Source organism: Zychaea mexicana (assembly GCF_025766255.1).
Source record: "Zychaea mexicana strain RSA 1403 chromosome Unknown BDB00scaffold_193, whole genome shotgun sequence".
NCBI classification, from domain to species: domain Eukaryota; kingdom Fungi; phylum Mucoromycota; class Mucoromycetes; order Mucorales; family Lichtheimiaceae; genus Zychaea; species Zychaea mexicana.
The window spans coordinates 1-15,594 of NW_026516856.1; the positions used below are offsets into that span (position 1 = coordinate 1).

The 15,594-nt window shown below is 42.0% G+C and overlaps 5 protein-coding genes across 5 annotated transcripts; all 5 read left to right on the forward strand.

Annotated features, from left to right (window-relative positions):
• Nucleotides 1-1,274, forward strand: BDB00DRAFT_215686 (uncharacterized protein). Its single transcript, XM_053116499.1, has 2 exons — nt 1-960; nt 1,056-1,274. The coding sequence occupies exons 1-2, from the start codon at nt 64-66 to the stop codon at nt 1,209-1,211; spliced, it is 1,053 nt and encodes a 350-aa protein (XP_052972618.1). The 5' UTR covers nt 1-63; the 3' UTR covers nt 1,212-1,274.
• Nucleotides 1,275-1,522: 248 nt separating this feature from the next.
• On the forward strand, nt 1,523-1,768 carry BDB00DRAFT_776509 (uncharacterized protein; the record flags this gene model as incomplete). Its single annotated transcript, XM_053120274.1, has 1 exon — nt 1,523-1,768. A coding segment is annotated over one exon (246 nt), but the record flags the coding sequence as incomplete, so codon positions are not given.
• Nucleotides 1,769-4,265: 2,497 nt separating this feature from the next.
• BDB00DRAFT_861062 (cytochrome P450) lies at nt 4,266-6,855 on the forward strand. The gene is made up of 9 exons (XM_053126023.1): nt 4,266-4,643; nt 4,729-4,801; nt 4,902-5,023; nt 5,148-5,307; nt 5,399-5,721; nt 5,802-5,888; nt 5,979-6,098; nt 6,183-6,486; nt 6,607-6,855. The coding sequence occupies exons 1-9, from the start codon at nt 4,347-4,349 to the stop codon at nt 6,723-6,725; spliced, it is 1,605 nt and encodes a 534-aa protein (XP_052972620.1). The 5' UTR covers nt 4,266-4,346; the 3' UTR covers nt 6,726-6,855.
• Nucleotides 6,856-7,897: 1,042 nt separating this feature from the next.
• On the forward strand, nt 7,898-9,996 carry BDB00DRAFT_861065 (uncharacterized protein). Its single transcript, XM_053126024.1, has 4 exons — nt 7,898-8,035; nt 8,135-8,196; nt 8,282-8,364; nt 8,451-9,996. The coding sequence occupies exons 1-4, from the start codon at nt 7,950-7,952 to the stop codon at nt 9,576-9,578; spliced, it is 1,359 nt and encodes a 452-aa protein (XP_052972621.1). The 5' UTR covers nt 7,898-7,949; the 3' UTR covers nt 9,579-9,996.
• Nucleotides 9,997-13,383: 3,387 nt separating this feature from the next.
• Nucleotides 13,384-15,547, forward strand: BDB00DRAFT_879801 (WD40-repeat-containing domain protein; the record flags this gene model as incomplete). The annotated part of the gene is made up of 9 exons (XM_053127918.1): nt 13,384-13,740; nt 13,822-13,998; nt 14,075-14,161; nt 14,269-14,403; nt 14,481-14,567; nt 14,648-14,693; nt 14,803-14,931; nt 15,008-15,322; nt 15,441-15,547. 9 exons carry the CDS (start codon nt 13,384-13,386, stop codon nt 15,545-15,547), a joined length of 1,440 nt encoding a protein of 479 aa, XP_052972622.1.
• Between the last annotated feature and the right edge of the window lie 47 nt (nt 15,548-15,594).

Consider the following 15,594-nt stretch of genomic DNA (forward strand, 5'->3'; position numbering starts at 1 on the left):
ATACTTGTTTATTGCCATGATAAGTATTACTGACCACTTTCATATAACAGTCAGTCCAATGCAATGAACAAAGCGCCATGTCCAAAAGTCAGTTGCAGTACACCTGTGGGTGCTAAGAAAGGACCTGGAACAAAGTTCCCACTCATTGCCAATCGGCGTCCACTACCCTCATGGGCTAAACCAACCACAATATGCCAAGGCGTTACCCGTTCTCCGCGTGATTGTTGGACCGACAATGAATGCTTTCAGCCGACCAGGAGCGGCAGCAGCAGTGGCACCAACAATGAGTCAATTACGACTTCACCAACTTCACCAACGTCGCCCGCTTCACCCATACCTACGGCGCTTGTGGAAAACACAAGTAGCATACGTACTGCTAGATCAGGGCTTTTGAAAAGCAGCACTAGAAATAGTAGCTTCTTTCTAAATGATACCCGAGCAGAAAATGCTACTACATCAGAAGAATCTGAAGCAGGAAACGTATCAACGACACGAGCTAGACCGAGACTCCATACCAAGCTTTTTCATCATGACACATCACTGTCGAGCAATATGAACTCGCCAATCACACCAACATCACCACAGGGTGGTGTAAACGCTTCACCGAAAACAAAACAGAGCACGGGTTCAAGTCACTTACCGGATGTTTCGCAGAAGAAGCAAGAACAGGAACATGTGCAAGCTGCTACTGCTGATAATAGCAAGCCTTGTAAAGAGCAGCAAGCGAGTCATCAATCGAAGAAAAAGCGGATATGCTGCAAATGCAATCAACCACTGAGACGCAGTGGTAATACCAAAAAGGGCGAATCATCGAGTCGGATTGGTGTCCCATCTGCAACTGGAAACAGAGAAGATTACGCGTGGTACCATTACGAGTGTTTGCGTTGTCCAGTATGCGATGAGCATTTTACGGAAAAGGATTACTTTGTGCGTCACGGACAAGAAGTATATCATCCAAAGGTAGCAGAAGAACTCAATTACAGAAATTTAAAGTATCTACTAACTCTTAACTTTATACTCACTGGTAACATTGTGTAATATTCATAAATTTAAAGTGTCGAAAAGCGGCATTGAACAGTAGCAGCGGCAATAGTGGCATTGGAAAATCGCAACGACAAAGCAATTGCACAGTATGCTCCAAGAAAATTAAGACTGGATCTGGCGGCGATGGTTTCGATTTTGATAAAGGCAAATACCATTTTGAGGTATAGTACGCTTACTGGAACTGATGAATTTGCGGATGCCTTTCATGTAAATATCTGATTACAATACTATGTAGTGTGCTTTTGTATGCTTCAACTGCCAAAAACTCATAGAAGGTCCTAACGAGCCGCGAAAACAAGTTGGAGGGAAGGTTTATTGCTCAAATTGTCCTACAATAAGCACCAGGTCGCCGCCAGTACCGGCGCCCCGCAGACGTCGTTGTGTAAGCAGCGGTGCGATAGCTCTAGCTTCTGGTACAGACTTGGCTGATACTTCACCATCCGAGCTTTTTCGAAACCGTACCAGAGCTCTTCCGCAGTTAGGAGGACCTTCTATATGTCCTCGGTGCAAGCAAAGTATCTCAATCGTTGATCTTACTAGGGGCCCACGAGCGAGAGAATGGCATATTAAATGTCTTGCGTGTGTCACCTGTAATAAGCGCATGGATTCTGATGCCAAAGTCCACGTAAACGAGCAAGGAGAATGGCTAGTATACTGTCGTAACTGCACAGTAAGTAGAATACCATCAGAGCAAAGGCGAATAAGTTGGTTGGATGGTTTTTGATTCACCAAAAGATATGGTTCTAATAATACTTCCTTCTTTGTTTATTGTAGGATATGAGGCGTCGATCAAGTTATATGCTGCAATGAAACATGTGATATTTTCAGTCTTTTTCTTTATGTGTATGTGTTTATAGATTATTGCCTATCATATTCTATGTTTATGATTATCTTACATATGAACAAGTTATATATTACTACCATCGTTACTACTCTATATATCTTCTTCCCCTTATTTATGTTGGTCATAATTGTGCGCTGTTGTTGTTAAATGCAATCACACTATGATGTAGCCCTTTAACTCTTTTCCTTGACTGCTTATTTCGAGCCATTCTTACTTATATATCCAACGATTACTATAGTAGTGAAAATCTGCACAAGAAAAGGACAGTCTCAAGGAGAAAGAGTAGGGAACCTTGTCTACGCTTCCGCTTTTCGCTGAATCATCGCAAGCATAGTTTACACCTGACTTTCAATAGGAATGGATAGTCGAGTAAGGCCTACTGTATGCGAGCTTGAGGCTTCGCTATGGCCATAATGACGAACCAGCCATGCAATTTTGTCTATCCCGCATATTCTTTGTTACCGTATTCAATTTCTTCCCTCTTGGCTTCTTTTTTGGCTTTTGGAATCATCAAGATCGACTTCAGAAGCCAAGGTAGCGATACTAAATATTATTAAAAGTTGCTAACAACTATAACGGGCAGCGATGAAAATTTGTCGCAGACTTAACATTGCATGTAAAAATAACGACCCGGCGGCAAATCTGAAGATAATATATGACAGCTTTTCTGTACGAAATATTTGGTCTCACTCCTTTTTAAACTTTAATCCTTTTGTTACGCGTTTCTCTGCCACGAAATCTTGCATCAACACCAATAAAACAGTATAGCCATTTGCGTCTTCCAGTAGTATCAAAGCAGCAAGGGTGACTCTAGCGCATAAAAAGCACTACCAGCATCAAGCGCTTCTTATAGAGTTTCTGGCATTGAAAGTGCAAGTCAATGGTTTCGCAGTGCGAGACGCGCCGATAAAAGATGAAATAAGCACTTCAAGACTTATTGATTTAGCTACTTGGTAAACATATCCATTTTTTTTTAAGTTTCGAATGACTGTTCGCATTCTTTGTGTGATATGATATTAAATATAATGTGTGACTTTGTCAGTATCGAAATAAACACAGTGTTGAGATATAATGCCTTGTAAAATGGTAATTTCTAGCTTGGTAAAGTCTTGTTATGCTTTGAGAAACCTATTGCCTTTTTCATGTTAGTTTTTTCTTGAGGTAGTAAGCTGCTGCTAACTGCCTCTTCTCTAATCCATGCCATATCTGCTAACATTGGTTTTGCCCCACACATTATATCATTCCTTTCCTCCCTAGGTATACGTATATTTTATGTGTTGCCGCATCGTCCGTCACACCGAAACTCGGCTCCGTAGTACAAAATTCCGATTGATGATATACTGTAAGATTCTAGAGCAACTGGTTCTATCTTTTTTCTGTGAAACTTATTAGCACAGCGTGCGCTCTCTTTCTGCTAGTATATTTACCAGCGCGCACAGAGTAGTACAATTCTGTAGAGCAGTTAAGTCATATGCAGTATCTCTTTCTCCACAATACAAGCGAGCTGCATATAGCTAATGCCAAAGGTAGATTAGTAGAAAGAAAGCAAGGAATGCTCCTATCGCATCTCTTAATACTGCAGTAGCGCAAATTCGTAGCCTCATGATATAAAGCCTTACTTCACATCACCACACCTCATATTTACCTCTCCAAATTTAATCTCCCTCGACCCTCATTAAGGTAGTCACCAATGCCACACGGCAAGTGCTTTCGCCGCCTTAGTAAATACATCCACCGTTTAGCAAATGCTTTTGCCGCACTAGTAAAAGCTTTTATCGCATTAGCATTACAACCCAACAATCGCATAGCTAGAGACAAAGAGACATCAATTAGTATAAATAGCCTTGCTTTTTTCATTCGATATTACTTCAGTTCAAAGTTTTATCCTTTTCTTTATCGACATTTCTTCAAAATAAGAAATCTTTCAAGTGGTTTTTCGGACGTAAACATTCCCATTTTCCATCAGAATAGATTGCTCCTTACCTTTTAATCACACTTCAATTCCGTCGTATCCAAAGTCTAACTGTCACTCCGCGATACCACAATTATACTATCTCGAAACGTTTGTCGCTAATGCTTTTTTTTACTAAGAATCTTTGCACCACAAATAACAGCAAATGTCTAATGCAACAAAATAGAGCCTCTTCATGTCTTCTGTATTTCAGCCATTGATGGTTTTCATCCAATGAGCTGACGATATATACAAACTTTAAAGCTTGCATGTGAAAGCAAATAACCCAGCAAACGGGAAAAGTCAACTCGTGCCTATTTATGTATTAGGCTCGGATGAGGCTGCGGTCTGTTTCGAATCTCACTGTGTTACTTTGATTTTTATAAAGGCGTCAATAAACGTCTCTCTCTATCCGTGCCTCCTTTCTTTCTTTTCCTTCGCTGCTCTGCTACCTGGCCGCTTCTTTATCTCTCCCCACTCTTTTGTCAACAAAGCTATCGAGAAAACATGGAAGTCGTCTTCAATGCATATCAGTCGTACGTTCTACCACTTTTATCACAGAGCACACAAGAGCAAGTGGTGATCTTTGGCAAAAAGCACAAGACATCTATTTCCGTTGCAGTCGCGGTGTATGGTCTTTACTTGTTATACGAGAAAATCACAAAACCGCCAAAAAATATCCGTCATCTGCCCCAAGTTCCCTTCTGGGGCTATTCAGGTGCACTTATTCGGGGCGAACCGCTTTATTCCATCGCTAAGAAGTTCACTATCCCAGCAGCAACAAATCCGTACGGCATGTATGTGGTATGTATCATAGCGTGTTTCGTTTAATAACTCCATCCTTTTTTTTTGAAAGTGCAAATTAATAACGCGAATATATCAACTACAGCGGTTTGATAACAGCGGCTGGTGCGTACGCGTCAATCAACCGGAGCTCGTGAAAGAAGTTTTTATGAACACAAGTAAATATCAGTAGGTCAAATGTTGTCGTGGAGTTCATGTTGATGATTTGTGTGACCAACAACCAATTTCTCTACCTTTCGACTTTTTTTTGAATCATAGAACTATTCCCAAAGGACGATCTTGTAAGCGAGCTCGATGGTACAGTATTTGGAAGATTCGTGGTTGGAGCTCCGAATTTGATCTTTGCAGGAAGTCATCAACACTGGTTGAATCAAAGAAAAGTAAGCAGCTAGACAATTTATCGGTTACCCTCTGTACCTTGATAATCTCGATTGCTCGTAATTGGAAGAAATAGCCTACGGATAACATACTAAACGTCTTTGTTTTGGATACATTTGTATGTAGGTCGCAAATCCAGCATTCAAACGAGCTGCGCCAGTCGAGACGTTCGGTCGCCTGGCCCAAGATCTATTTTCTGTCATGGATCAAGTTGCGGATAAGCCGATCGACTGTCATGATCTTATGGAACGCTTTACACTGGACGCGATCGGAAAAGCAGGCTTCGGTAAGAGAGAAATATATATAGATGGTGGCACAAAGTGGTACAAAGTTATGTATATTCTTCTTAAACTCGCGTCCTCTCGTTCGATTTTCAGATTTTGATTTTAAAGCAGTTCTCGACCGTGATAATGATTGGGTGCAAAGATACAACAACATTGTTCATGCAATGTTCCAACCTCTTCACTTGCTTATTCCAGCGTTGGATCGCAACTTTTTGTTTTTAATGCCTGAGCGTAAGCGCGCGCACAAAGAACTCACGAAACTGTTGGACATGTTACGAGGATTGGTCATCCAAAGACGGCAAAACTTGCAGGAGAAAAAGGCATCCGATACTGTTGAAAACGAGAAGGATGTACTGACATTGATGATCGAGGCTGAAAATGAAGGAAATGGAGCCATGTCGGATGAAGAGCTTATGGTATGTAAAAAAGTAGCAGATGAAGCGATTGTGACGCCTAGTTTTAACTTAGCAGTGATGGTTATCTTTTGCTACTGTAGAGCAATTTATGCATTTTCTTTATTGCCGGACACGAAACGAGCGCGAACAGTTTAAGCACTGCTGCATACTACATGGCTACTCACCCTGTAAGCTCTTTTATGTTTTTTTTGAAGCGTTTATACGGTAATCTAAATATTAATTAACTTACTTATTATGCTATACTTTGATTTTTATAGGAAGTTCAAGAAAAAGCAAGAGAGGAGGCGAACAGAATACTTGGTAATGAGCGTAAAGATATATTGCCAACACTTGATCAATGTCGCAAAATGGAATACATCAACTATATTATAGAAGAGGTGAGATTGTTGCTTCCCACAGGACCATGATGAAGGGAACGGAGACTAAAATGTTCTTGTTATCGCTGTTGCCTTGTATCAAAGACACTTCGCATGGCACCACCCGTGGTGACAGTTGTTGCTCGAAAAGTAACCCAGGATACTCAGCTTGGTAATGCTTTTATTCCCAAAGGCACGCGTCTCGCTGTCGATTTGTACGAAATGCAAAACAATCCCGCTATATGGGACGAACCCGACGTATTCCGCCCTGAACGATTTGCGCCTGGAAACGAAGCAGATAACCAGCCAAAATCAGGTTTTGCGTATGTGCCTTTCATTAGTGGCCCAAGACAATGCATTGGCATGAATTTTGCTCTGGATGAACAACGTGTACTGTTGGCTATGATGGGTAAGAAGGAAGGGCGTTAAATTATAAACCGTTTATTATTAGCTGTATTTCATAGCCAAAAGCCTTTTTTTTTTACTAACAACCATTTCGATAACCCGTGTTTAATGACTGAAAATGTAGTTCGTAAATATGAGTGGTCATTGCCAAAGGATTCTATTCACAAGGAGCGACTCCAGGCATCAGGATTGATTGTCAATTCCCCCAAGGATTTCTATCTCAATTTCAAGAAGCTCTATTAGTTTCTAAATCGAATCTCTATTTTCTAATTTATTTATAAGCTAGTGTTATTCCCCAAACCATGATATCATCCGCTAATCATATATACATCTCCTCGCAACGGAGGTCAATAAAATAAAATTTCGTTTTTCATGATGCAAAAGCAAGATTTAGATGACAGCATGATGGTAGGTGCTTTACACATATAGCGCCTATCAACAAAGCTGTTACGCAGAAATGAAATTTACCGGCGATACTTATTCTTCTACATTATTATTAGTTGCTGTGCATACATGGCAGCAGAGCTCAAAGTTATTGTACTGTACACCTCAAGCATGGGTGAATTTGTCTGAGTAGTAGTAGTTCAGCTTTGCTATACCTATCTCTTAGCTTATTCCATCGGTTTACCTAGACTTTTTCATGCTATTATAGCATGATTAACGTTATAAAATCTTAGCGATTGAGCAGCCTCTCACTTGATACATTGGCGATGGAGCTTATAGTAATGCATTCCTTTGCCTCAATATTGCACAGTCATAAGGTGGCTGTATTGAATAAACAAACCCGTACATACAATCCATTGCTAAAGTATATTTTTCGCGACATTACAAAACATGACTGGCAATTCTTTTTCTTCCTTTTACTGCTTGTCTTTTTATTAACCAAAGGGAGCCCGTGTCAGCATACGCAGGTACTTATGGAGTGCATATAAGCTCAAATATTAAGATGAATTCAGCTAAAGCGTTATTTTTATTGAATTCCCCCACCCCAGTAGTGACGAACAAGCAGATCAAATGGTCAACCGAGCTGGTTTTGCTTGGCTTGCATTTGGAAACAGTGGGCGCCAGCGTGTTAGGATGAACTTTAGCTTGACTATGCAGCGAGTTCAACTTTCCAAGTTAGTTTGCTTTTAACATATCCAGCTTAAACAACTAGTGACAAAGCAATCATCATCTATGATCCTTGAACGAACAAAAGATAGTGCACATCTATGAATGGTCGTTGCCTTCAAATCCAATTCACAAATAAACACTGCATGCACGAGAGCAGATCATTTCTTCTGTTGGGTCCTTGATACTCTTAGTTACCCGTCGATTTAAAAATTGCTATAAATGACCTTGGACAAAATGATGCAGCGACATGTTTGAACATACACTCGTACGACTCCGCACTTACTGAAAACTAATTCCACGCCCCTTCATTTTCTCTCTCTTTTTTCCCCCCGTTGTCTGTCCTTGGAAAACAAAATGAATAGTCGATACCGCGAAAGAAAGTATAACTCTACAAATAACGATCGACTTTTACGTGCTCTCTCACAACCTGTACAAGCATGGTAATCTTTTTTAGCTCGCAAAAGGGCGTGAAGACTTGTGACAATGGGGAAAAGCGATTCAGGAAAATAAAAATAACATAGAAATCGAATTCATTCCAGGGAAAAGAAATGGGCACCACTATCACGCGCGAAGAATATCAACACTTATAAATGGGTCAAATGTAAAAAAAGCACACACATGTCCTTACCTTTGTAAGATCGATTATGAAAAGCAGTGCAGCATTCATTGACGATTCTTTCGTATAGCGGACAAGCCGATCGTGTTTGAAGATGAGGAAGAATCCGAAGACGAAAAAGATCAGGATAAGGAAATGACAGAAGTTGTCAAGGTAAACCAAGATCACTATCTATAGACGCGTTTCACTTGCTTTTTTGGATTGTGTAGAGGTGCTAACGGTTGTTTTTGCGTTGAAAGGAACCTGAACAACCAGAAACTACAGCACAAAACGTGCCTACCACCACCGCGGATAATAACGCTGCCAGTGCCGATGCTACAGTTGCAACGGCTACAGCGACGACTACATCTTCGACAGCCACACCGATGGTTACGGACGAGAATGAGCAGCAAGTACAAGGGGCATCGAGCGCGTTGCCACCATCACTGCCTGCTTTGGGTCCTGCTAAAGCTGTAGAAGAAGAGGAGAGAACACATACGCCTAAACTAGACGATGTCTCTGATACGGAGTCGGATCAACAGCGTATGGAAAGAGATGATATGGACGATCCAGCGACGCATCCTGCATCCAACCCACACGTTCATCCACGTATTGCTGAAGAGGAAGCTGGTACTGCACCTGTAGGCGTTGTGCCTGAGGCTGTGGCTAAAGCCGTTTCTTCTTCTTCTCCCTCTTCTCCTGCTACTTCTGCTGCTGCCGTCGTTCCAGAGCCTGAGCAGTCGATGTCGACGCCAATGGAAGATGTCACACCAGTGCAACCACTGTCGGTCGCAGAACAAGCGCGGCAGGAGCAGACAGTTTTAACAGAGCAGCTAGTTACGGAACAAACAGCCGTACAGCCATTGCCACAACAAGAGGAAGAAGCACAACGCGTTGAGCAGCCGCCATCTTCATCGTCAGTACCATCACCACCATTAGCAACGTCACCATCATCATCAACACCACCACCATCAACACAAATCCAAGAACAAACACAGGAGGAAGCTGAGAAGCCACGCTCTCCTCCACAACAACAACAACAACAACAGCCAGTGGTGCAGGAACAGCAGGTGCAACCTGAACAACCATCCTTACCGCCAAAGCCGCCAGTGGAGGAGGAACAGAAGACTGAACAGCCCAAGCAATCCGAACAACCTCAGCAATCTCAAGCGCCTGAGCCGTCTACCCAAGCGGAACAGACACCGGAACCAATGCAGACGACAGAGTCGTCAAAGGCAGAGCCGCCCCAGATACAGGAGCCACAGTCTGCTGAAACAGACAATACAGACACTACTACTACTACTACTACTACCATCACCACCGCCGACATCACCGACACAAAAACATCCACTACTGATATGGAGACTGACGTTGCCGCGGATAAATAACTTAAAAAACAAAAATACTATATAAAGCGAGTGTCGTTGTGATATTTTTTCTGTCAATCTTTCTCCTCATCTTGTTTCTTTCTCACTTTCGTTTTTCTCTTATTGGGTTATGGACGTGTTCAATAAAAAGGCCATAAGACTGCTGATGCAATGGTACAACGAGATGTGTCGACGCTATCCACCGTGTCGATATGGTGTGTATATTTTATCGAGCCTTGTTATTCTTCCATTTGTCACCTTTGTTTCAGCACTAGCGTCATCACTTGCCGCATTCGTCATGATTGCTACAGCTGTAGTGGGATTCTGTCAGCTTGGTGCTTTGTTGGTGTTTTGTATCCTGCTGTTCCCGATCCTCCTTGTCGCGGTAATCGCAGCGGGTCTCACTGTCGTCGCGATAGCTTGTATTTGGACTCTTTTCTCCTCCTCTATCGGATAGAAAAGATAGCAGTAGCTTTCTCTTTTCTTGCATGTATGTTCATTGTATAATATCATCAATGGCATTATCCGATCGCCCCCTCCCTTCATATCCAAAGCTGTGTTACATAATTCATATGTGTAAAAATTTCGGACGAAGGAACGTGTCTATGTGGATAGTGTATCCTTTTATTGACTGATAAAATAGACGGCTCGTGATGGGGCTTACATTACGCGTTAGATTGAGGCCTGTGAATGACAAAGTATGCACGCACGCCGATAATGCTTACATTCAGAGCAGCAGTGGATTAACCACCCTGACGAGTAACATAGTGGGCAAGTTTTTCTGATTGTTATCGTACAAACCCATTTCTTTCTAAAAAGAGTATATTTAACTTGAAAGAAGGGCTCTTGACTATTGCTTCTATTATAAGCGCAAACCGATGACTGTCTAGTATGATGATCTCATAGCCCTATCACAACAGTTTATCGCTGGTCTCGTCAGACACGATCTCGTGACAGATAGTTTCCTGTAAAGCATTACACATGCAAGGGTTGAAGCGGCGATCTTAACACGGCCGCATATCAGCATGTCAAAAAACAAATGACTCTATTCATTGAGCATCTATGTATACATAGTGTATTCATAACCTATAGTGCTACCATATGTCATACCGGCTCAAATAGTTCCAAGTGGCGAGCGACAAACTGCTTGAGTGTGTTCCACGATCAACATTTGTATAATCGTTCGAACAAACGAAGGGAAAGGAACAGCTCATCCATAAAGGACGATTAAGATTGACGCGCTTGTTTGAAGCACTGCTGCAAGGCTGTTATTTTCAAATTCGAATTGCGGGAGGCAATCGAGTGTGATCAACGTCATTCGTTTTGAGTTGTTGTCATTCGGCAACGTTGATTCAGGTTGTGTCTCTTTCCACAAGCACTGACGACACCCACAACGACTGCTCTTTTTTTATATCGTTTTCTTTGTTTTTAAATTGTGTCCCCAATGACAATGCGCTTCTTTTGAAAAGAAAACACACGTCATTAGGAATGAAAGTGGCCCCCAAGGGCTTATTGGGAGAGATATGGTTTTTCACACACACAAACGCGTATCTGCTTGCTTCACTCTCGCCGGAGGGGGACCATCCAGGGGCTTTCGGGGTGCCCCAGAGTAGAGTAAAAAAGGAACTGTTAGTAGCCGGGTACTTTCTATCCTAATTACAAAAAGAGTGACAATGAACGATAAAGAAATAGGGAAAAAAGGCGGACAAGACAGGGTGAGGGAAAGGCAACGAGTCGGCGTAGTGGAGGTATAGTTTTTATTAGCAGTTGTTCTTCTAGCTACTTTGTGGGAGCCGGTTATACTCGCATATGCAAAAGGCGCAACACTGCACTGCCAATAGCCAACCCTACCAACCTGCTCCTTTTCTCTTCCCCCCAAAGAAGCAGTCGTAGGCGTCCCCTGAAAGGATGGGTGAGGGAATTTAGGGGAATGGGCGAGAGTGAGCAAGCAGCCCGTTTGTGTGTAAAAAAAAAGTTGGAGAGGAAAGGAAAGGAAAGGAAAAGAGTGAGATAAGAAAAAAAAAGGACCTGGATCAGTTCTTTTATCTTTGGTTTTTTAGCCTCCGCCTAGCCGCCGCAGCATGCTCATCACGTGACGTTCTCTTTCATAACGTAGTCATAAAGGGCAGTGACTTGCATGAGATGGTGATGGTTGGTGTTGCCTATGAGCACGGCTCACTGCGATACTGGAAGTGTGTGCACCGTATGCAGCTCATTGTTCTCTCTGGATACCTTTTAAGACACCGCCATGCAATGCGACGCGACCTTTGTGGCCTGTCAGCGTTCTACCAGCATATCCAAATGAGTGTTTACGCTGATGTCGATTTGTTTTATACAGACTGCTCGTACCGGAAATGATATCGATTGTGGTTCTGCCCTACTTGATCTTCGTTGTTGCGACAGTTCTGTACAATAAAGAGCCTGATTCTTTCATGATGTGATGACATGTATTTGTGGACTTTTTTTTTTTTTTGATCCGCTACTGTCCAAATTGTCACTGGCTGCATATCCAAGTCAATTGCGTACGTTGACAAGGCGGCCAATCTTGATTCAACATGTAATGGTTTATCAAATTACGACAGATTGCTGCTTGAAAGGTTTGACGGATGTTAGATCAAGGAATGCGCCATCTACACGAATACTTGATGTGAATATCTTACAGAGGCGTGTACCAGCAAATAATTTCTTTTTATAGAGTTGCCCAAATAGCTATTAAGTCTGCGTGGCTGGGAACGATGCGTGTCGGGTAAAGCGCCTAGCGAATAAACGCTCGATGGCATCGATAATGATTGCTGTCGATTTTTCCAAAAGAATTGCAGTATCGCATGTGATAGTCACGGGTGAAATTAACCAATATTTATGGATAGATACTGCTATGATAAGAAATAGGGGGTAATGTGGGAGATGGGAGGGAGCTACGATTATTACATCGCAATTGCTAGTCTAGCTTTTACAAACAAAAGGTCTTTTCTTGCTTTGGGGTGCGCGCATCGTGAGAGCCACCCAGTCAGCGATACAGTTCCCAACAGCTTCAACATTCGGATGTATGCTCATTAGCTATTTATCGTCGTTTTCAAACTATGAATCAAGTGATTTACATTGATTTCCCTACTGTATGCTATTGTGATGCGGTTGTCGTCGTCATTGCAAAGAGGAAACAATCGATGAAGATGTTCCATAAGTTGTATACTATCGTGGTCGTACATGATGAGAATCCAGCGCTTCAACTTGTGTCAATATCAGTCTATCCTCTTGCATTGTGCTGTCTTCAGCCGCGACAGAGAGTCTGTAAAAATGTCAATAACACCTGCTGATATCCGTGAGCTGATACTGGCTGACGTTGGTGAATCCATTATAAATGGATCTATTGGCAAATTTTGCTCTACCTTCTCGTTGATGTTCTTGATCGGTTTAGGCTTCGTTTGATGGTGCAGATTGAATGCATGCCATGTTTGTTCTGAACCGGGAAATAATGGATTGCTGTCCATTTATTGTCTATTTTGACAGCCTTTTTTAACAAGCGAGCTCTTGGTCAAGATTCTCTAACCTGACCGCCGTCAAAGACCTTCAGTGAGTTAAAGATCGTAATGTGAGACCACAGAATAAAAAACAATTAGTTGTCGCATTAGATGATTTGTGTGTGTATTAATCGCGCTTGTCACCAATTGACGTGTTCCTGAATTTACGCGCTTCCAAGGGGTCAATTTTATCGCCGCGCTTCTCTGCATAACTTTTTTTCTTTTAACATTGTACATACATTTAAAAACCTTGAACATTCTGTAAACTACTGCCACATAAAATATCGTATACTGTCAACGATACGAAAATGCATACGGAACCAAAAATTACTTTCAGCAATCTATATAAACATAATCAATCCATATTGTCACCCGATGCATCCTATGTCGCCAGTGTCGTAGATCACTACCGTCTCGTTATTCGCAGCCATACAATCGCGCTTACCATTTTACACGTGTTTGAATGCGTCGATCCGATCCAACAATTAAAATGGTCACCTAATTCGAAATATATAATGACAGTCAATCATGATCGATCGACTCTACAAGTTTGGTCGTTGATTGATGTTCATTGGCGAGCCAAGATCCGGGATGAATCGCTCAGGATGCATCGCGTGTGGTGGAGCGCTGATTCTTCAAGTATACTTTGCAGTGATGAGTTCAAGGTTTCTTCTTCTTCTATATGTACCATATTCCGGATCACTTTTGTGTATGCTTCTCTACTGATATATACAGGGATTATTTAGTTACGAATATCAGTATGGATGCTGGCCGACCAACAAGTCAGGTACATTCGTTATCCAAAATTTGTTGACAAAGGGTGTGAAATCAGTCCGGACAAGAATTATGTCGCGATCGTCGAGAATCGTCAGGGCAAGGATGGTATCGGTATCTATACGTGGTCTGCTAGCGCAATATTCAAGGTAGATAGAAGGAGAAAAACCACACAAAAGAAAAATGGGCTGAAACAGTTTTACATTTTTGTCGGTAATAAAATAGCATATTGTAACAGATACAAACGATTTGTGTAATATCCGATGGTCCCCCGATAGTCAGTTCTTGGCAGCATGGGACAATTGCTTATATGTAAGTCTTCAATGGGCTTAGTGATGATAATGGAGGAGGGGAAATTTGGGGAACTTTATACACAATAAGCCAAGATTGTTGGCTTAACTTTCCATGCAATTATTTAGTATAAATTGCTTGTGTATGGAGTGGACGGTTCTTTACACGCGTCATACCAGGCTTATGAACATGGTCTTGGCATCAAGAGTATTACATGGAGTCCGGATTCGAGTTTGTTGGCTGTGGGTAGCTACGATCAAAAGGTAATCAATCTTGACGATAATCATAATAGAGAAGGCCAAAAAGTAATAGTTTTGCCAAGTAACTAAGATAACTATAGGTACGCATATTACGGACAAGTGATTGGAAACCTATCATCGAGTTTTTCCATCCGTCGACATTGGATCAGAAGTTTCAAAAATCGGCAGTAAGTCAACACTGAGTTTGTAATGATGCGCAGATTCTTTTCTCTCTCACAGGATCATAACCTGATGCACACATATATAGCTAGTCTACCATCAAGATGGATCTGCCAAGTTTCCTGCAGTATCATGTAAGGCGCACCGATAATACAAACACATCTGTCTAATCTCTCTCTTTCTTTCTTTGATGTACACTAATTTTTTCTATGTATATCTGCACGTGCTGTTGCCGATAATCAGATCATCCTGTTTTAAAACGACCATTTAATATACCCATATTGCGACCCGAGTACAACACTCCTTATCCCAAGATTGGTGTTGGGTATTGTCAATTTAACGCGAACGGGAAGTTTCTATGTACTCGAGACGGTAAGGGAAAATCTTACAAGGCCGGGACACATACAAAAAAGAAAAAAGAATGGGGATGATTCATTCACGGTAATAGATAGCATGCCTACAGCATATTGGATTTGGGATATCAGCCAGGTAGAATGTTGCATGATCGTGCTACAACAGCAGGCGGTGAAGCAGCTGGCATGGCATCCACGCGATCCTTATACTTTGGCTGTCACCTGCGGCAACCAGCATGTTTATTTGACTACTCAACGTGGCTGTGACGGGTATATTGACGGCAACAACAACAACAACAACAACAACACTAACCATAATAATGATAATGACGGTGACGGTGGCGGCGGCGGCGACGACGATGACGACCACCGCAACCCATTTGAGCTGGGTCTGGTGCCCGTTCCTGCAGGTAAACAAAGATACTATCTCCTCTTTCTAACCCGGACCCCTCCCCGAAACTTCTTTTGGCTTTTCGCGGCTAATCCTTTTGGCCTTTGCTTTTTTTTTTATTACCACTACTACTACAGCTGACTTTGTCGTGCGAAAACTGAGTTGGAGCCAGGATGGCGAATCATTGTTATTGATAGATACTGGATTGTATTGTCTCGCCCAACGGCAAAAACAAAATGTATAACAAAAATGTATTTAAAAGATGGAAATGATATGAGAGGAGAGAGAGAG